At 48.4% G+C, this 22074-nt stretch overlaps 1 protein-coding gene, 1 long non-coding RNA gene and 1 other non-coding gene across 7 annotated transcripts in view; 1 reads left to right on the forward strand and 2 right to left on the reverse strand.

Annotated features, from left to right (window-relative positions):
• Positions 1 to 5994: 5994 nt before the first annotated feature.
• On the reverse strand, positions 5995 to 15717 carry LOC116156765 (uncharacterized). The gene is made up of 3 exons (XR_004140589.2): positions 15354 to 15717; positions 7267 to 7346; positions 5995 to 6850 (listed from the first exon to the last, which is right to left on the reverse strand). It is a non-coding gene; the product is annotated as an uncharacterized LOC116156765 (long non-coding RNA).
• A 1554-nt stretch (positions 15718 to 17271) lies between these two features.
• On the forward strand, positions 17272 to 17344 carry TRNAG-ACC (transfer RNA glycine (anticodon ACC)). Its single transcript has one exon. It is a non-coding gene; the product is annotated as a tRNA-Gly (tRNA).
• A 2618-nt stretch (positions 17345 to 19962) lies between these two features.
• The window catches only part of PRDM2 (PR/SET domain 2), a 109228-nt gene continuing 107116 nt past the window's right edge, over positions 19963 to 22074 (reverse strand). For all 5 annotated transcript variants that reach the window (XM_031464107.2, XM_031464104.2, XM_031464103.2 and 2 more), the window contains one exon: positions 19963 to 21931. In XM_031464107.2, coding sequence (XP_031319967.1) covers positions 21906 to 21931 — 26 coding nt within the window. In that variant the 3' untranslated portion in view covers positions 19963 to 21905. The remainder of the gene's footprint in view (positions 21932 to 22074) is intronic.

The following is a 22074-nucleotide window of genomic DNA, read 5'->3' on the forward strand; positions in this document are numbered from 1 at the left end:
CCCTGCTGCGCCTCCTCCCTTCCACAAAGGGGACGCCAGAACACACCCCAACAAACTCCCCAAGCAGTAACTCTGGCTCAGTCCACTACCCAGAGAACCCAGGCGGCGACAGCAGCGCAGTCTGGGGCATCGTCTGGAGTCAAACTCCCCGGCCAGACCTGAGGGCTGGGCCGCTCAGTGTGAAACTCTTTCCAGGCCTCAACTTCTTACCTAGAAAGTAATCTGTACCTTTCCATGGGGTATGCACAAAATCAACATGCAAGGTGTTTGGTCCAGTGCTAGGCTCCGGGAAGAACCACTGCCAGTCATGCCAGGATTCCAGAACGGGGTTCCTGGGGGCAGATCCAAGGCCTCCTGGATTCATCCCTGACAGATGAGAAGTCTCACAGACACGCTAGGGACCCAGCAGCACAGAACCTGAAACAGCTAAGGGGATCAGAATATGCCCCCCACATATGCTGATTTCACGTAAGGATCGCTTTGAGCCAAAGACAATGGAGAAACATCAGACTGAAAATAAAGTTCCCTAGCTTCCTCCTATTTTCCTACGCAGGGCTTAGATGTCCCCTTGGGAAGGTGTCCCCCTCCCTCTTCTCGTACGAGGAAGGGCAGAACCACTGTTAGTCACCAGAGAGGACTCTGGACTCCCATCAGCCCAGAGATGGCATCAGAGGAACATGCATAACAATTACGAAAGTGACCCTGATCTTCCACTAGTTTCCCACATCTATTCACCTTCCAACAATTGACTTCCCCTTTTCCTTCGTCTTGTCAATTCTCCTTGAATGTATCGTTCTTTATTAAAATGGTACATAAGCCTCCAGGTCTCAACATCTCTTTGGGGTTTTCCCTTCATTTCTGTGAGGCACCTCCCCCACCCTCAAGTACATGAAATAAATCTTTTTCTCCTGTTAATCTGTCTTTTTGTCTGTTTAATTTGCAGGACCCCATGCACTGAATATAAGAGGGTAGAGGAACAACAGCACAGAAAAATAGGTCACATGGGCCCGGAGCAAAGAGGTATACATCAGCTTGCTCATCCTTTTCTACAGTTTGAGGTCTGCTTCCGACCAGCCAGGGGTCAGTGTATGTGAAAAGGAAGAACCCAGACGTAACACCGAAAGGAGGTTAGGTTACACATTTATTTTCTCCAGTGCCTTGCACAAGGCCAGGCACATACGGACACTCAAACATTCAACAGATGAACAATTAACTGAGGACGGGGGGGGAGGGAGGGGACGGGGGACGGGAGGTGATGGCCAGGATTAACTCATTCAAATACTTGAGCCTTTATTCTTTGCCAGGCAGTCTCCACGGCACAGACGGCACAGCTATGAAAAAGGTGACCTATGGCCTCACAGGCACGGAGTCCAACAGGGTCTACATGGATTCAACAGGCAATCACAAAAGCACAACTGCGAGGGACAGTGCCACACAGAAAGATAAAGGGTATAATGAGGTCGCCAGGGGGGCCTGACTTAGGCTACGGGTCAGAGAAATGTTTCAAGAAAGCGACATGTAAGCAAACACCTAATTGATGGGTAAATTCTTCAGTAAAAGCAGAGCGGCAGCAGGGGTGGGGGTGGGGTGGAGAGGGCAGTGAGGGGAAGGATGGCAGAGCATGTGCTAAGGAAAGGACATGGGAAGTGTATTCTAGGCACTGAAAGCCTGTCGTCGTGGCTGGAGCACAAGATGATGCCGGGGCGGGGGCAGCGGGGATGCTGGGACAGGGGCAGCGGCCAGGCCATAAAGAGGCTCCTGGCCCATATGCTTTGGGGTTTGCAATGAAGCACAGTGGGCAGGCATGGGAAGGGTTTAGGGTACAGAGCGTCTTGATTTAAATTTCAAAGAGATACTCTGTCTGCAGAAGAGAAGATGGGCCACAGCAGGGCAAAAGGGGGAACAGGGAGAGCCATTTGGCTATTTTAGTCATTCAGAGGATGCTAGCTTGGACCACGGTGATTGGGAAGGAGAGAGAAAGGCAGATACAGGTAGGATATGTTTCAGAAGCAGAATGAAAGGGTTTGAAGAGAGAATGTTGCAATGACTTCCTGGCTTACAGAGCAGGCAAGTGAGAGGATGCACGAGCTACTGAGTGAGGCGGGAACAGGTGAAGGAGGAGCTCATACGCTGGGCTGAACTGAGCCCACCCCCAAACGTCATGTCCACCTGGAATGTGTGAATGTGGAAAGCAGATCTTTGCAGGTGCAGTAAAGTTAAGACGGGGTCATACTAGATCAGGGTGGACTCCACACTGGGATGTGGCCTTAATCCAACAGCAGGGCCCGGGGGCCACCCATGCGGTGGCAATGGGCACAGACTCTGCAGCTATGATGGGAAGCCGTCCGAGAATTAACCAGGAACAGGACACGGTCAGCCTTGCACTTGGATGGCTGCATGCAAGGTACACCTGGGTTCTTTTTACTTAATGCTTTTGACATTGACCGTGTTTTCTGATGCATTCTTGGGACCTCAAGTGGGGGACCTGGCTTCCTTTTTCTTCTACTTTGGCTTTAATTTCAACACAATAGTCTCAAGTTCGCTGTTTAGCACTTCCCCCCAAATAACCCTTAACAATCCCACAACACTTAATCACTTAACAGGCCACGAAACACCAGTTGGAGGGAACTGGGTATTTAAGTGTGGGACCTGGGTAACCCTCACTGTTGCCATGACACCACAATTTATAGGGCAAGAGATAAAATGAGAATCAGCTTTTACCCACCATGGAGTTAGCCATGGTCCTCAGTCCAGGATTAGGGGCCAAACAATTCACTTAGAAGCACCACAAATTCATTGCAGTTGGGTGTATCCAGAGCCAAAGCACTACACGAGCTGCCTCGTGTGAGGCAGCCTCACACGAGCCCAGCAGCACCCGTGCTCGCTGAAGACCCAGGATAAGCCGCCGTTCAGCTGCCCCCAGCTGAAAAAAAGGTTCAGCCCTAAAAGGTCCGCTTTTCACAGCTCTTTGGAGATATGATTCAATCTCCAGACACTCCATCCACATAAAGCATACAACTCAATGACTTTGAGTATATTTTAGTGACATGACCATTGCTGCTATCTAAAAGGTCATTTTTAAGAAGCTCAGAGTTCAGGAAACAAGTCAGCCTTTTGCGGTATTTGGGCCACTGTGGGCTCCTGAAAAACACAGACCCACTCCTCCAAAACAGCAAGAGCATACGTGCATAAGAACATGTTACGCACAGCTTGGGCGAGTTCTGGCCTCCACCCCGGCCCCCACCCCCTTCCCCAGAGGCGCTAAATCCTTAACCACAGCACAGTACAGGCCTACCTCTGAGATACACTGCAGAAAGCAAACATCACGGTAAACTGAGTCACACGAATTTCTTTGGTTTTCCAGTGCATACAAAAGTTATGCTTACACTATACCATAGTCTATTAAGTGTACAATAGCATTATATCTTTAAAAACCCAATGTATATATCTTTTTTCCCTTTTTCAGTTTTATTAGGTAGAATTATTATGGTTCGACTGCACATACACATTATATTGCATGTAAATACACATATACAACATACTGCACATTTTTTAGTTTACGTATATGTACTGATTATTGTTTCTAAGAACAGATTAGAGCTTTAGCTTTTCAAACTTACATAGTCATCAAAGGAATAAAGCCAAGCACAAAATAAGAATCAACAGAATGTGGTAATCCAGTCATAAAGGACAGTCAGATGTGCTTACACATATTCAAGAAATCAACCATCTTAGTTATAAATAATAAGTGGTATAATGTGTAGATAGTAACTAAAACGTAATTTACTGCTAGAAAAAATGCTAATCATCACCTGATCCTTCAGTGAGTCTTAATCTTTTTACCGGGGGCGGGGAGGGTAGGAAATACTGTGAGAATTACTGAAATGTGACCCAGTCACAAAGTGAGCAAATGCTGTTGGAAAAAGACTTGCTCAATGCACATTGCCACAAACCTTCATCTTGTTAAAAAAAAAACAAAAAAAACTCAGTACCTGCAAAGCGGGGCAAAGTGAAGTGCAGGGAAGTGAGGTGTGCCCACCTCGGGCAAAGTGGTGTCATGCTCGTTGTCATGTGAAATTTCCTCCCTCCGCCCCGACCCCTACAACAATGAGCTCTTTGAAGAAGAGTACTCAAGCTTAAGTGGACCAAACTCAAAGGGACTGGCCACGAGGACTCACTCCACGGCCCCACATCTACGCACTGGGGATCTGACTTCAGTGTGAACAGCTGGCTCTTGGGCCAAGAAGGTGGAAGAGTTCCTCAGGGGCAACCTTGTTAAACTGCAGTCAGTCAGAGACAAGCGTGTTATTTATTTCCCTATACAACCAAGCCAATGGGACAAGAGCAAACTGGGAGTCCAGACTTCAAGATTCTCAAACTTCAAGGATGCATTCAACAGAGTTCACGTGGGAGCGATGAGACATACTTCAGTTAGGGACCTTTAAGTCCAAGATGCAGGATTCTGTTTGGTCAACAGAGAGGATTTATTAGAAAGAACTTAGGAGTTTACAGAATCCGTACAAAGGTGTGGACACCTAGAATGGAACCTAGCAGCAAGGTGGGCTCGCCCCGCTTTGGCTGTCTAGAATCCAGCGTGCTTTCTTATTCTGGGGCAGCGCCGTCAGGTGTGGCATGAGTTGCCTCACCTTTAACTACAGAGGCCAAAAGGCCAGGGAAGGGTCTTCCCTCTTCTCACCCAGCTCCGGGCAATCAGCGGGCAGACATGTGACTCGGGGTTGGCAATCCCCACCCTCCCATCTGAGACTCTGAATCTGGAGAGAGGAACAGAGACAAAGGGACAGTTAGGAGTAATTCCAGGGAAGCCGTGGGGGCCGGGGGCGGGCAGCCTCACAGCCGGGCAGCACGCCTCACTCAGCAGCTGCCGATTTGTCCTGGTGGACTGTTTCCGCTGAAATATTATTTTCACGCTACCTCTTTCTTAACCTTCCAGAACAGCCTTGATCCGTGCCCAGGTTCCGAATCTGGTTCTCCAGCCTCCCACCAACGTCTAGTTTCCGTTTCCTTCTGAGAGAGACCTCACTCTTACTTAAGAAAGCCACAGTCAGTACTGTAGCTGCCACCCAAACTCTAACTGGTACAAGAACATCTAAGACATCTCCCGGAGCTTGGAAACAAGAACCGGGAGAGCCTTCTCAAGGCGCCAGCAACTGGTTAGGGAACAGCAGCTGAGACGCGTGACTGCCACCCATTTTCCCCAATGTTCTCACTCTCTCGGGACTCAAAGTCTCAAACAAGGGCATCTCAGACAATGGGCCAAGCTTGGGTCCCCGTCAGCGACTAACCAGAATGCAAACGACAGATTCAACTTGCCCTAATGAAACCACCCACGTGAGCATCCAGACATTGTCAGAGGGCAAAGGAGGAGAAATGGAGGCTGAACTGGCGAAAAGTGCCAGGGTGCACCCCACATCATGAAGCTGTCTTTCTCCACATCCTTTCCAAACACAGAAGGCTGCTGTTCCCTCCAGGTGCCTCTGGACTGAACATATGTTTAAATATCTCCAGCATCTAAAAACTGACCTCACATGCAAATAGGACTCCAGACGTCAATTATATCCCCTACTAGAAACAGGTTCCCAGGGGTCCTGGCTGGAAAATGCAAAACCTTGAAGAAGCCAAATTCCCTAATCCACACCTGCCTCATCTTTTATTTCTCCCAGATCAGAATCAGTCCTCAGCCTCCTTTCACTCTTCTCTCACGTGGGGTGATGCCTTCCTTGTAAAGATGACACATGACTTGCTACCACACGCCAGGCACTGTGTTGTTCCTGAAAACCTGTCATTTCTGTACCTTATTTTTCAAGACATCTTCGCTTCCATGCTTAGGTTGGAGCTGTTGTTAAGGATGAAGTGTTTCCTTCTTTTAAAAGTAGTAAACATGGCAGATAAACATGCATTTATATCAGTTCCTCCCCAAAACTCCAATCAAATTATAAAGTAATTTTTTTAATGTAGAAACCCACAGGGGCAGAGAAGAAACATCACAGAAGACGAAAATGTCAACACATGGTGGAAGCAGGAAGAGTGACGTCCAAGGATAACTAACCGTCGGAGGGCAGAGAAAGCGAAAAGCAGGCTGCCCGCAGGGAGGGCACCGGCGGGAGGGAGAGGGTGCACCCCATGCCTCGTAAACCCGGAAGCCTCTGTGCAGGGTTCCAGGCCTCTCTGAAGGGCGGGCTGTGGAGGAGGGCTAGAAAACAGGACGGTGGGTTGAAAGTCTGTAAGAAACACTTAGATTGCCCACATTCCTCCCTGTCATGTGGCAGAAAATGGCAAGTACCTTCCAGGGAGCAGCTGAACCAGAAAGTCCCTGGACTCATGAATGCCAACCACAGCTCAAGGCGAGAACAGGGGCCATAGTGGAAACAAGGAGATTAAGAGAAAGTCTATGTATTGCATCTCTCCACTCAGCTCTCCACGCCGGAGCCAGTCTTCACCAGGCTGACCCGTCCTCTTCCAGGGTTTCTCCTTAGGAACCTCGCCATCGCAAAGGAGAAACCTACAGACAGCAACGCTGAAGAGCCCCTGCAGGACCCCTTCGCAACGCCACGTGGAGGCCAGCAAGTCGACGAGCAGACCCCCACCTCCCCACACACAGAGCTTCTGGCCAGGAGCCGGGCCTCACCCGAGTGTGACAGGGCCGTTCAGGACCAGCCGGTCCTGGACGGAAGCAGCCACTCCCTAGACATCCTGGGCTCTGCAGCCAAAGGCCTGGGTTCAAATCCCAGCAGTGGGACCTGGACCAGCAACGTCAGGCCGCTCACAACACCCACCTCCTGGGTGAGGGACTGAGTCAGTGAGCACGTGGTAGAGCTCTTCAGAACAGTGCCTGGAACAGACAAGAACGACATCGTGTCTAAATAAAGGCTCGAGACAGAAGTTCTGTAGAAACAGTCAGACAGTCAGTGCATTATGGACACCTGCAAAACATGCGAATGAGAGAGAATTTTGTGCCTACGAAATTATGGGATACTTATACAAAGGAACAGAAAAAGTTGATAGCGCGTAAGAATTTTAAATGTCTAAAGTTAAAACAAACAGAAGAGCAGCAGTACTAATAAAGTCTCACCAAAATGTAGCCCCAAAGAATGAAGATCAAAACTCTTTTATAAAAAGAAAACTAGGCGCTCAATCCAGAAGCTAAACATCAAAACAAAAGAAGTTCTGGAAAGAGAAAACAAATATTTATTTTTTGTAATATGTTTTTTAAAATAGGAAAGTTTCAACTCCCAACAGAGTACCCACCACATATAGCAAGTGAGGAACGCCTAGTCACAGCGGGAGCTTTCTGGACATCAGGGATGGAGAGAGGAGCCTACAAACCTCTGAGAAAAAAAAAAAAAACATAAAAGTCAGGATAGCATCAAGCAACAGGGCGCTCCCATCACTAATCACCAGGAAAATGCAACCAAAACCCACAAAGAGGTATCACCCCACACCTGTCAGCATGGCTGTTACCGAAAAGACAAGAGATACCAAGTGCTGGCAAAGATGTGGAGCAAAGGAAACCCTTGTGCACTGTTGTTGGGATAGAAATGGGTGTAGATGCTATGAAAACAGTACGGAGGTTCCTCAATAAATTAAAACTAGAACTAAGCACAGGGAAATATACACAAAATGTTATGATAACTCACAGAGAAAAAAATGTGCCAATGAGTGTGTATATGTCCATGAATAACTGAAAAATTGTGCTGAACACTGGAATTTGACACAACATTGTAAAATGATTATAAATCAATAAAAAATGTTAAAAAAAAAAAAAACTCGCACTACTATGTGATCCAGCAACTCCAGCTCTGAGTGTTCATCAAAAGGAAACAAAATTACTATCTTGAAAAGCTATCAGCACCCCCACGTTCACAGCAGCCTTATTCCCAACAGCCAAGAGGTGGAAACAACCTAGGTGTCTCCTGGTGAATGAAAATGTGGTAAATACACAATGGAATATATCAGACATAGAACGCAATGTATTTAGCAGTTTAAAAAAAGGAAATTGCTACTTGTGGCAACATGGATGGACCTCGAGGGCACTGTCCTAAGTGAAGCAAGTCAGACAGAGAGACAAATACTTTATGATCTCACATGTGGAATCTGTAAAAAGCCAGACTCACAGACACAGAGAACAGACTGGTTGTTGCCAGAGGTGGGGGTGGGGGGTGGGCAAAATGGGTGAAGGTGGTCAAAAGGTACAAACTTCCACTTATAAGATAAGTAAGTTTTGAGGATGTACAGTGTGGGGACTATAGTTAATAATATTGTATCATATATTTGAAAGTTAAGGAGAGAATAAATCTTAAAAGTTCTCATCCCAAGACAAAAGTGTATCATTATGTGAGGTGATGACTGTTAACTACACTGTGGTCATCATTCTGCAATATATGATTTGCCACATGTAGATACACCCACATATCCACACACGTGTGTATTAAAAATCATACATATGTAAAATCACCATGTTGTACACCTAAAACTAACACGATGTTATACATCAGTCAAACTGGGAAAAAATAAACCTCAACACTTGTAAAAGAATTTAAATCACACGGAGTGTGTTCTCTCACCAAATGGATTCAAACTAGAAATTGCTCACAGGAGATAACACGAGAATTCCAAGGACTTGGAAACTAAGCAACACGTTTCTGAACAACTCGTGGGTCAAGGAGGAAGCCTCAAGAGAAATCAAAAACACACTGAACTGAAAGAAAACGAAAATAAAATGTGTCGAAACTTCGGGGCACAGCCATCACTGAGAGGGAAACTTACAGCGCCAAATGCAAAAGTCTCCAGTCAATAATCTAAGTTTCCAGCTCAAGAACCTAGAAAAAGAAGAGCAAAATAAACCCGGAGCAAAAGCAGAGGAAGGAGATGCCACAGACCAGAAATCAATGAAAGAGAAAAAGAAAACCAACATGGAAAGCCAACAGAAGAAAGGGCTGGTTCTTCAAAAAGACCGAGAAAATTGACAAACTTCCAGCAAGACGGGCAAGGGAAAAAACAGAGACAGTGTCAGGAATGAAATGGGAGGTGAAAAGGATTAATACAGGGCTATGAGGGACAACTGTACACACAGACACTAGACAACTTTAAGAAATTGTTTCCTTTCATCTAAAAACACAAATTACCGCAACTCACCCACTATGCAATAGATCACATGACTAACCCTGTGACTACTGAGGAAATAGAATTCGTCACCCAAAAACTCCCAGAAAAAAGAAATCTCTAGGCCCAGGTGGTTTCACATGAGAATGATACCAAGTATTTAAAGAAGAATGAACACCAATTTTACACAAGAAAATGAGTTAGAAGCTTACACATAAGAAAAGAAGAAATAAAATGGTCTCTGCCTGCAGATGGCATGATTGCCTACATAGGAAATCCCAAGGAAACTACCAAAAACTCTTAGAGCAAACAGTAAGCTCGCCAATCACAAGATACAACGGACTTGTGTGTAGATGTTGTATTTCTTGTACTTGCAAGGAACACAGGAACATCAAAGCTAAATATACCATGCTATTTACAGTCATTCAAAGCATAACGTGTTTAGGTAGAATCTAACAATGCATGTTCAGGGCTTGTAGGCTGGAAACTTCACAGCACAGACAAGAGAAATCAAAGAACATCTAAATAAATGGAGAGAAGTATGGTCATGATGGGAAGATCCAACACAGCAAAAATGTCAGTTCTCCCAGATTGATATATAGGTCTAACACAACTCCGATTAAAGTCCCAGCAAGGTTTTTTGTAGCTCTAGACAAGAGTATTCTCAAATTCTAACATTATATGTATAGGCAAAGCTACTACAATAGCTAAACAATTTCAGGGGAAAAAAAAAGAGTAAAGCTGGAGGAATTCATCCACCTGATTTCAAAACGTGTAGGACAGTTACCGTGAATCAAGACTGAGCGATGCTGCATCGCCCCTGGAGGGCAGGAAGAAGACAACACACAGGTCAGTGGAACAGAACAGAGAATCCAGGCATAGGCTCACTCTCCCGTACGCCCCACTGACTTCTGATAAGATACAGAAGTCATTCAATGGCGGAAATCACAGCCTTTTTAACAAGGATGCTGCGGTAAGTGGGTAGCGAAAGGAGGGGAAAGAACCTTGAACCCAAGTCTCACACATTATACAAAAATTAATTCAAAATGGACGACCGGCTTAAAAGTAAAACACAAAACTATGAAACTCTGAGTAAAGAAAAAAATAAAAATGTTTTAATAGTCAATAATAATGTAATATCTTTGTATGGTGACAGATGTGAATGAAACTCATTGTGGTGACCGTTTTATAACACATAGAAAAACTGAATCTCTACGTTGCGCACCAGAAACTAACAGAGCTGTAGGTCAGTTATACTTCAAAAACAGACTCACAGAAAAAGAGACTGGATTCGTGGTTACCAGAGGCAGGAGGCGGGGAGAGAAGGAACTGGGTGAAAGGGATCGAAATGTCCAGGCTCCCAGTTCTAAGATAAAGAAGTACCAGGGACCTCGTGTACAACACTGCCACGTGCTACATATGAAAGCGTGAAGAGAGTGAACCCGAGGAGTCCCCACCACACACACAGGAAGTTTTTACTTTGTATCTCTCTGAGATAATGGATGTTCACCGAACTTACTGTGGTCCTCATTTCACGGTGTATGTAAGTCAAACCATCATGCCCTACGCCTTGAAAGTACACAGTGCTGTGTGTCAATTTACCACAATAAAACTGGAAGGAAAAAAATTAAAATTGAAAAAAGGAAAACATAGGAGAAATTCTGGGGGATGCAGGGCAAAGAGTCATTAGATTTGACACCAAAAGCATGATCCATACAAGGATGAATTGGTAAACTGGACTTCATTAAAATTTAAAACTTTTGCTTTGTGAAAACCCCTGTTAAAAGGACAAAAAGACAAGCTGTGGGCTAGAAGGCAATATTTGCAAATACAAATTTAACAAAGGCCTACAGTCTAGAGGATATAAAGAACTCTAGAAACTCAACAGCAAAAAGCAAACAATCCAGTTAGAACGCGGGCAAAAGGCAAGAGCAGACATTTCACCAGACAGGACACACAGGCGGCAGACAGACACGCAGGTGGCAGACGGACACGCAGGCAGCAGACGGGGCGCGCAGGCGGCAGATAAGCACGCGGAAAGGTCTGCATCAAGAACCACGGGGGAACAAACTGAAAAAACCACCACGGCCAAAATAAACCGTGACAACAGCACATACAGCCGAGGGCTAGTGGATCACTCATACACTGGGGAGCATAAAGTAGTCCAACCACTTTGGAAAACAGTTTGGCAGTTTCTTAAAAAGAAAACAAAAGGAGGCGTACAAACTCAGCAACCGCTCTCCCAAGAGCTCATCCCGGATACAAGGGTGTCCGGCGTTACTCACCATGGTCCAAGGCTAGGGAGAATCCAGATGCCCGTCCCTGTGAGCGGACGGTTCAGCAAACAGTGACACGGGCACCCCAGGGGGCCCTGCTTGGCACTAAGAGGCAGCAAACGATTGATACACCCAACACCCTGGGTGACTCTCCAGAGAACTAAGCTGAGTGAAGAAAGCCAGTCCCAGAAGGCTACCCACTGTGCGACTCCATGGATAGAACATTCTTGAAATGACAAAGACAGAGACGGAGAGCAGATGAGTGGCAGTCAGGAGTCCAAGGAGGCACGGGGAGGGAGGAGGCTGGAGTGGCTACACCAGGGCGACCTGAGGGCCTCTCTGCCGTGATGGAAACGCTCTGTATCCTGACCGCGTCAGCATCAGCCCCCAGGCTATGTAACTCCTGCACCACAGTTACCACTGGGGCAACTGGGCAAAGGGTACCCGGGATCTCTGCATTACCGTCTTACAACTCCACATGAATCTACAGTTAATCCTCATATAAAAAGTTGAACTAAAACCAAACCAAAAAAAAAAAAAAAAAACCACAAGGAAGCGATCCCCACGAAAGGCAGGACGGTGGTTACTTCTGGAGGGAAAGAAGGCAGCTGGGGCTGGGACTGGGTGACTGGCAAAGCTCCGTTCCTGTCCTGGGTGCTAGTTAGGAGGGGATTTACTTTATATAACTCACCAAGCTAGACATTTGTTTTGTATGATTTCTTCCTTTGCATCTGTGTTTTGTGCCACAGTAAGTTAAAATAATTAATAAAAAAAATAACAGCTGTTCTGTCTCCGTGCTGACCCAGGAGTCAGCGAACACAGGAAAAGCCAATCCATGATCAACACGCAGTGGAGACAAGAAATAAGCCCTTGTCATCAGCCACAAAGGGTTTATTTGTTACCGAACCACAAATAGCCCATCCTGACTGATGCGTACATAGTAGGGGACAGCACAGGGGAGGGGCTGTTTAATGAGGTTAATAAAGCTAAGCCTCAGGCCAATTTCCTGCATATGCCCACACCTATCAGCTCTCTCCTCCTTGGACTATGGTCATTTCTATTTACAGATGAGGAAACTGAGGCACAGAGAGATTCAATAACTTCTCAAGGTCACACAGCAGGTTGGCGGCCCGATCAGTGAGCTAATATTTGTTTATATAAAAACCTGAAAGATTATGCACTAAAGAGTCCATCAGTGACTGGGGATTTCTTGGGATTTTCTCTGCTTTTCTCAAATTACTATCCTGTACATTTTCTAATCAAATAATTCAAAATTTGGTGTTTAAGGAATCACCCAGGCATCAGCCCCGCACCTCAGGGCTGAGGTAGACAGGCCTAAGAAGTCCCAGGAGGGACGGCTGGTGCCCAGTGCAGGCTGCCCTTTCCTGGGCCCCATGGTGAGCATCTGGGAGAGCTACTCCCCTCCCTGCCATCCCTCTCTCTGCACCTTGCCCCCTGCCAGCAGCACCTAACCGCACTTAGGCAAGATGGAGCAGATGTGGACCACGCAACAGCTGGTTTGGAAGGGCCCACCCCGCCTTGCCCAGGGAAGGGGCAGGGGGCCCACAGCTGAAGGAGCCCCTTCTTGCCCAGGAATGATGGCATTGGGCAACATCCTGCCAGCCGATGCCCAGACTTGTCCGCTTGCTCACTCGTCTGTCAAGGAATCTTACACATCAGACGGCAAGAAAGGCAAGGTGGCTTTTTAAATTGTTCAATCTTATGCATCAAGCCAAGGTCAGAGCCACAACCCCAAAGCTGTAGGCAGGCGTCGAGAGCCACTTACGCACTCTTCAGAGTCCTCAGGGCCCCACTTGACATTTGGTGACCTTCGCATGCGAGGCTTGAGCTGTCACTGAGAGCGGCGGGAGCCGCAGCTCCAGTGGCTGGGCTGAGGGCCAGGGCTGGCTGACGGGCCCGCCGAGTGACCAGCAGGAACCCCGGCAAGATGTCCCGGAAGAGAAGGGCATCCCGGAGGGGCTTAGCCAGGTTTAACAAAAGAAAATAGAGCTACATTTTCATTTCAGATCAACAACAAACAATTTTAAAAACCAATTTTTTTTTCTAGTACAAGTTTGTCCTGTGTAATATTTGGGACATGGTTAGACTTTAAAAATCACCCCTTGTTTATGTGAAGTTCAAATGTTACTGGGCAGGGAGGGGGGTATCGCTCAGAAGTAGAGTGCATCTCTTAGCATTCAAAAGGTCCTGGGTTCAACCCCTAGTACCTCCATTAAAAAAATATTTCAAAAATCCACAAATGACAAATGCTGGAGAGGCTGTGAAGAAAGGGGAACCCTCCTACACTGCTGGTGGGAATGAAGTTTGGTGCAGCCAGTGTGGAAAACAGTGTGGAGATTCCTCAAAAGACTAGGAATAGACTTACCATATGACCCAGGAATCCCACTCCTGGGCATATATCCGGAAGGAACCCTACTTCAGGATGATACCTGCACCCCAATGTTCATAGCAGCACTATTTACAATAGCCAAGACATGGAAACAGCCTAAATGTCCATCAGCAGATGACTGGATAAAGAAGCTGTGGTATATTTATACAATGGAATACTATTCAGCCATAAAAACTGACAACATAATGCCATTTGCAGCAACATGGATGCTCCTGGAGAATGCCATTCTAAGTGAAGTAAGCCAGAAGGAGAAAGAAAAATACCATATGAGATCGCTCATATGTGGAATCTAAAAAACAAAACAAACAAACAAACAAAAAACAAAGTGTAAATACAGGACAGAAATAGACTCACAGACATAGAATACAGACTTGTGGTCGCCAGGGGGGCGGAGGGTGGGAAGGGATAGACTGGGATTTCAAAATTGTAGAATAGGTAGACAAGATTATACTGTATAGCACAGGGAAATATATACAAGATCTTGTGGTAGCTCACAGAGAAAAAAATGTGACAATGAGTGTGTATATGTCCATGTATGACTGAAAAATTGTGCTGAACACTGGAATTTGACACAACATTGTAAAATGATTATAAATCAATAAAAAATGTTATTTAAAAAAATAAACCTAACAACCTCCCCTTCCAAAAAAAAATGTAACTGGACATGCTGGGTCTTACCTGGAAACCCTACCTCTGAAGCAGTTTCATTTAAAAGAACCCCCCCCTTACTCCCCCCACCTTCCCCGGCCAGAGGGAGACCCCTGCGCAGGAGCAGAACTAGGCAGCATGTTGCTTCCATCCAGCTTGGAGGCTGCAAACCTGCCGTTTTCACACAGTGGCAAGGGCTCCTCTGAGGACGTCACCCCAGGCATGCCTCTCAACGCAGCCCACAGGGAATCCTGAGGGCCTCCTGGGTGCTGGACGGTGTAACCAACAAGGAGGTGGGCAGGTAAGGTCCCTCTGCTCCCACGGGGCTGATATTGGAGAGACAGGGGGAAAAGTCAACAAGGCCAAGCAACTGAGTTGTCAGGAAAGGAAGCTGAGGAGACAGGCTGAGAACCATGTGGCTACTGGAGAGAAAACCATTGCAGGCAAAAAGATTTGTTCATGCAAAGGCCCTGTTGCAGGAGAGAGCTGGCAGAGTCCAGGAGCAGAAAGACAATTGCTATGGCTGGAACACAGAGGGCAGGGAGGAGGAGGGTGGTGTGCAGGGTGGGAAACCAGAAAAGGGAGTTGGGTTTTATTCCAGGTGCACGAGAAATCCTTGGAGGGTTTTTAGAGGGACAGAACCAGATTCAGGGATGTGCACACAGCCCAGGAAACACACAGCATCATAGGCCACCAGGGCAGGGCTAGGGGGAGGCAAGCATGCGTTTAGGCTGGAGACCCTCATTCTTAGATTTGTGCAAGTGCCCCCTTCCCCCAGGCCCCGCGTGGAAGGCAGTGACGGGAAGTAACCTCCTCCCGCCTCGCCTCGCAGCAAACCTGCCGGCTACCTGCCCGGCAGCTGCAGGAGGAGGGCAGTTCAGGAGAAGAGACGCACTTACTCTGTGCTCCAGCCGCCGGGGACAGGCTGCAGGGTCCGTTTCGCACCGGGCTGGGCGCGTCCTCTCGGAGCACAGGTCCGGCCGCTGCGGGTCAGCTTCTCGGCCGAGCGGCGGGAAGGCAGAGCTGCTGGAACATTCTGAAGCTTCTAGACCCCTGGCCTGGTGGACTTCCGCCCGCAGCACCCGGCGGGCTCGAGGGAGCTGGACGCCCCACCCAGACCGCTGCCCCTCTGCCTTCCCCCCGCCCCGAGGGGGATGCCAAGCCTCCCTTTCCGGGGCAGGGAGCTGAGGAATCTGCTTCCCACCCCCTGGCCGGCCCGGCGGCTCTGCGGCCTCGCGGCTCCTGAAGACCTGAATCAGCTTTGAGCGGCCGCACCTGGCGCCCCGCCGCCCCCGCCTGGAGCCGCCGCGCGAGGAGGGCCCCCTCTGCTGGCGAATGTCAGTATCGCAGCCTCAGGGGAGCTGGGGTCCTCCTAGGCGGCTCCCACCTCCTGGGAGCGCATCCTGTGTTTGGTCAGCAGGGAGCCCCGCAGCCTGGTTCCTGGGTGGATCCACTTCCAGGCCTGGTCCCTCGGCGGCGTGCTTAACTCCAGCCCTCGCCAGAGCCTTCACCGCAATCCCCGCCGGGCTCAGTCTCACCTGTCCTGGAATTCAAATGGTTCTCATTCACTTGTGCGGCTGTGGGACTCCCTGTTTCCCGCTGCCTGTTCCCTGCACCGCTCTCCTCCTGTTTCTCTCCCCCGACACAGGCCACAGGCGGTCAGGCAGTTTCAACAGGATCTGCGAAGCTCCTGGAAGGAGTTCCTTTCTGGGGCGGGTCTCCCCTCTCCCAGCAGTGACCAAGCGCCAGGCACAACTTGATGCTCGAGGACTTCACCAGAGACGCTGGTTAATGCAACTCGAGACCCCCTGTGGCGCCTGACTCGCGGTCCGGCTGAGGCTGGGGGTGCTTATTTTCAGTCCCAGCTATGACCTTAGTCTTCAGTCTCGGGGGCATTGAACTTGAATTCGTTGCCAAGACAGGAGGCCCATCCCCACCCCCCGGGGGGATTCTAATTCAGCAGATGTGGAGGTGGACACTGAGAATCTCATTTAACAGTCAGCTCAGTGATCCCAGAGGCGAGTTAGTTAACTTATCTTAAGGAGACACAGTGGTAGCAGATTTATACTCAGAACATAGGAGAGTGCAGGGAATACTCAATATCCTGTAATAAACCATAATGGAAAAGAACAGAAAAAGAACATAGAAGGTGGGTACTGTGGTCATCGCTGACACAAACTGAGGTCAGTGACCAGCCCGGGGCCACACGGCCAGTAAGGAGCAGGGCTGGGTTTAACCCAGGCCTGGTGACCTCTGAGCCTGTGCTTCTAAACCCATATACCTGCGACCACGTGTCTGAGAGGGGACAAAAGCCTGGCAGCTGATTGCTGTGTCCTGTGGGTGGGGACTGACCTCAGTAGTGACGTTTCCATCTGCAGGTGTCTTGAGAGCAGGAGGAACCAATCTGGTGGCAGAAGGAGCAGTGAGGGGCCAGGGTGGGAGACCGGGGAACAGTGAACACTGGCCTGAAAGGCCTGCGTCTAATTCCTGCCAGCTGTGTGACCCTGGACAAATTGCTTAACGTGTCTGAGGTGGTTTCTTTATCTGTGAACCAGCTGTGGAGGCACCATGCAGTTGGGCTTCTGTAACAGGAGAGGGAACACGCAGGGCACGTCTGGCATGTCACAGTGCTCAGTAAATGGTGCCTGCGAGTGACAGCCCTGGCCTTGGAGTCAAGGGGCTGGCTCAGGTCCTGGCTGACATTGAACCAGCATGACCTAGGTGAGTCGCCTGCTCTCAGAGCTCCATCCGGTAGGATGAGACATGAGACCTGCCCCGTCCACCTCAAGGCTTTTTAAAAGAATGAAGTGGGGTTGGGGAGGGTAGAGCTCAGTGGTAGAGCACGTGCTCACCATGCACAAGGTCCTGGGTTCAATTCCCAGTACCTCCAAATAAGTAAATAAATACCTAATTACCTCTACCCCAAAAAAAGTTTTTTTAAAAGACAGAATTATGCATGTGAGGGAATGTGATGGAGCTGAAAAATAGTCCATTCATGGACGCTGTTATGGAGCTCAGGTGAGGAGAACTGTCAGGATCTATAAGAATCCTCCTCCTCCAGGAAGCTCTCCCTAATGCCCCAGGTTGGATGAGGGCTCCCACCTCCACGCTCTCAAAGCACTCAAGGCTGGGCTCTGCACCAGCGCCTCTCATTTCCCAAAATGACACCTCACCCCCACACCACCACCACTGTGAGTCCATCTGTAGCCTGGCCCATGGGAGATTCATCTCTGCAGAACTAGACCGGGGTCAGCCAGGGTTGATGAGGCTGATGCACGGACTTCCCTCACCAGGAGGTTCTGCTGTTTGCTTTCTAGATAAGTTTCCTCCAGAGAGTGGAAAATCATGTGAGGGTTACTTTGTGTCAGTTTGAGTGAGCCGTGAGGTGCCGGGATTCGACATTGTTCCTGGGTGTGTCTGTGAGGGTGTTTCCAGTTGAGATAAGCATTTGAATCCTTGAACTCGGTATTGTAGGTCACGCTCCCCAGTGTAAGTGGGCTCACGCGGTCCATTGAGGGTCTGAATAGAATCAAAAGCGGAGGAAGTTAGAAGTCACCCTTTGGTCCTGACTCACTGGGACATCTCACCTTGCCCTTGGACTGGGATTCACACTATCTGCTCCCCTGGTCCTCAGGTTTTAGACTCAGAATAAATTACAACACCAGCTTTCCTGGGTCTCCAGCTTACAGATGGCAGTTCATGGGACTTCCTAAGCTCTAGAATCCCATGAGTCAATTCCCATAATTAATTATCTCCTTTTGGTTCTGTGTCTCTGCAGAACTCTTAATATTATAGCAGAAAAGAACAAATCTGACTCCATATTAGATCTGTCTCTTTGGCTTTAACCCTGTGCCCTGTTTTCTAGGCTTGGTCTTGCTAGCTCTGTGCCTTGTGTAAAGGAATGTTGCTGTTAGCCTGAAATATACAGGACAGCCTATTCTCAAGGCTCTGACCTTTAAGGATATTAACACTTTTGTACTTACATAAGGACAACAAGTTGCAGAATAGAAAGTAACATTTGTTTTGTTAGAGGTTTTACAGGGGCACCATGACCTGACTCACATGGACAGCGACAAGAACAAATTCCTATACCAAGAAGTTGGAAACAAGCAACCCCACCCCTCCCCTTTTTAGTATTAAAGGAGCCTGAATTCTGACTTGAGGAATATGGTTCTCCAAGACATTAATCTGCCATCTTCTCGGTCTGCCAGCTTTCCAAATAAAGTCACTATTCCTTGCCCCAACACCTCATCTCCCGATTTATTGGCCTGTCATGTGGCGAGCAGAACGAGTTTGGACTTGGTAACATCACAGCTTTTTAGATAAAGTGTTTCAGTGAAAAGGCAGAACTTTGGGCTCCTCCCCCTACCCCTCCGCAATATTTGGATGTGGGCAAAGACCATTTGTGGACCTGCTCCCATCTACCCACCCCCAAGCCCAAGAAGACGCTTCTCTCTCACCTCCCATCAAAATTCACCTGTTCTCCTCCTCATCTTCTCAAGTCCCTGGTATCTAACTCTGCTAGGACGTGTGATCCCACAGATGGTTAGCCCTTCAAAAGAATTTATTTGTACTCACACCCACAAGGATGGTGAAAATTAAAAAGACAAATGACAAGTGCTGGTGAGAATGTGGAGAAACTGGAATCCCCAGATCCAGCTGGTGGGCATGTAAAGTAGCCCCTTTGGAGAACAGTTTGGCAGTTCCTCAAAATGTTAAATAATAGATTTACCATATGACCCACCAATTCCCTTCCGGCACTATACTTTAAAAAAAAAATTATACCCACACAAAACCATTTATAGGAATGTTCACAGCAGCACTCTTCTTAACAACCAAAAAGTGGAAACAGCGCAAAAGTCCATCCGCTGAAGAATGGATGAATAAAATGTGGTCTATCCATACAATGTGAGATTTGGCCGCAAAAAGGAAAGCAGTGCCGATACACGCCACCACCTGGATGAGGCTGAAGATGTTATGCAGAGTGTAAGAAGCCAGTCACAAAAGACCACATTTTGTATGATCCTATTTATATGAAATGTCCAGAATGGGTAAATCTGCAAGGAGAGAAGGCAGATTTGTGGTTGCCGAGATCCAAGGGCCCAGGGAGAAATCAGAAGTGACTGCTAATGGGTTTGGGTTTCTTTTGGGGGTGACTGAAAATGTTCTCAAATTGACCACAGTGATGGCTGCACAACTCTCTGAATGTACTAAAAACCAGTGATTTGTACACCTATGTGGGTAAACTGTACAGTATCTGAATTCGATCTCAGTGAAGCTGTTTAAAGGAAAGAATTTATCTGGAATCACAGGAAGCCCTTCAGGCCTCAGCAAAGTGGCTTAATTCACTGGCTGACAGGTGGGAAAGTGGCTTGGAGGCAGAGTGACCTTGCTCAGCAGCTAGGATCTTTCCACAGTGAGCTTCCCGGAAGCCTGTGGAATGAAGCCTTCAGGAATCCTCCCCCCACACCCCACAGACACTGAAACAGAAGACACAAAACCCAGAAACCAAAATGTTCCTCTCCACCGCGCCCCACACTTTTATTGTCCATCTTCTTCACATGGCAGACATAGAACTTTCCTCTTCCTCAATCCAGACCCACGCTCCAAGACCATCACTGACCGGGAGACACCGCTCTTTAAAAATAAAACCCACGCCCCAACTCTTTTCCTGATGGGAACATTCATGATAGTGTTCCTGACAGTCTTGAGAGTGTCGGAGGCCAACCAGCATGTTCACACATGCAAAAAAAAATGAGTGTCCCCCGGGCCCCCCGCCGCATTGTCCAGAATTCGCCACTGGCTGAATCCGGTGACTTTCCAGGCTTTGGGTTCGTGGGCCTTCCTCGCAGCTGAAAGGAAAGCCCTCATGAATTGAGAGGCTGGGGTGCAGGTCGCGAGTGTCGATGCTGACGGGGCGAGAGCGTATCGTTGGGACAATGAACAGCCACGGGGTTTCATGCTTGTGAGGGTTCATTTGAGGAGCGGGCCGAAGGAGTCCAGTTTGCGAGACTTTAAGACACACCACGGTTTTTAGCTGGGTGGGAAATAGGAAACCTGTAACGCGGGCCACCAGTCAGCATTCTTCTGCCCATGTGAGGATCTCATGAGACCTTTCTCTGTCCGGGACCATTATCAGACCCCACACTGCAGCCAATCGACTGATTAATTAAATAACACAAGTTATAAAACTTTAAAAAGGGGGCATTTACAGTCAGGGACATAAATACGTGCTTTTAAAAGTGTCTACGTACATATTTACAGAGTTGCAAGATCAACCATAGTAGCCCTGAAAAAAAGTCCCTTTTTTTGTTTGTTTTTTGCATGACCACTCGTGTGCAGTCTTCAGAGTCCCCTCCTTCCACTTTCAGTCTGATGTATGTAGCCCCACTGAAAATGGGGCCGAGAAAACCGCGCCACAGTGGTCTCAGACATCCTTGTCTGGGGTCTGCCCCAAAGGCACAAAACCCAAGACCCTCACTGAACTGGGTCCAAACTCCTAGCTCAGCTCACCCGTTTCTCCGAGACATGGACTGTTCCACCAGAGATGGAGCCAACTCCATCGCTCCCTGGCAGGTGATGGACAGCCTCTGGAAATCACTTTCTCTCCCCGCCTAGGCTTTTGAATCCTCCCATTTATTTTTCATTTCCCAAGTTTTGTTAGTTTGTTTCCCTTTTCAGCCAATCTGAGAAGCTCCGATACTAAAGGTGTTGATGGTCCCTCCAAGCGAGGCCAAGAAGCACATGGGGAGCTCTCCCCCTGGCCCCCACAGCATCCCAGCCCCGGCCTCTCCCACGGGAGGAAGGAGCCTGATCTATAAATGGAGTTGAGGACTTGCTCCCAGAGGCTGGGGACTGCCGAGAATGGCAAATCTGGAGAACACTCAGGAGCCAGTGGCTCAGATTGCTCAGGCAAAGACGGCAGTTTTCCAAGTGCGTGGGCCAAGGGGGGATGGTCAGCAAGGCTCCAATGTGTCTACACGCTAAGGGTTCCCAGAGACGCTGGGGGAGAGGGAAGGCGGGGGCAGGGCTGGCTGGAAGGGGAACTTGGCCTCCTCCAAAGGCCTTCCTCGGCAGGGCTGGAGCTGACCCTGGGGCCAGGCCCAGGCCCAGGCCCAGGTCCCCGCTGAGGCAGAAGACAACTGGAGAAGCAAAAAAAAAAAAAAAAAAAGCAGGATCAAGGAGCTCTTGAAAAATTGCATAGTAGGAGGGGCCCCATCCCAGCAGGAAGGCTGAGCTGCAGAACACAGTCCCGGGGCGGCACCCAAGTGTCATCCACAGGGTGGAGTCAGCTGCCTCCCTGCCTCCCCGGGGCCCAGGGCCCTCGTCCGCAGACCGCACACGCGCACGCACACACGCACACACACGCGCTCTCTCCTGCCCTCTTGCAGGCTCATGGATCTGGAATAGGTCGGCGCTCCCTCCGGGGCAGAAGGCCAGTCCCTTTGGCTTCACTGCTTCCAGGTCACTTCAGGTGCTGGGGAGAAACAGAACAGAAAAATAATGACAGTGGCATATTCAGGGTCTTCAAGCAAGATCTGGCTTCATTTCTCTAATTAAACTAATTTTGGAAGCATACAACCCACCTGGAAAGGTACGGACTGATGCACTGTTAGTGAA

The sequence above is a fragment of the Camelus dromedarius genome, chromosome 14 (assembly GCF_036321535.1).
Source record: "Camelus dromedarius isolate mCamDro1 chromosome 14, mCamDro1.pat, whole genome shotgun sequence".
In the NCBI taxonomy this organism is placed as follows: domain Eukaryota; kingdom Metazoa; phylum Chordata; class Mammalia; order Artiodactyla; family Camelidae; genus Camelus; species Camelus dromedarius.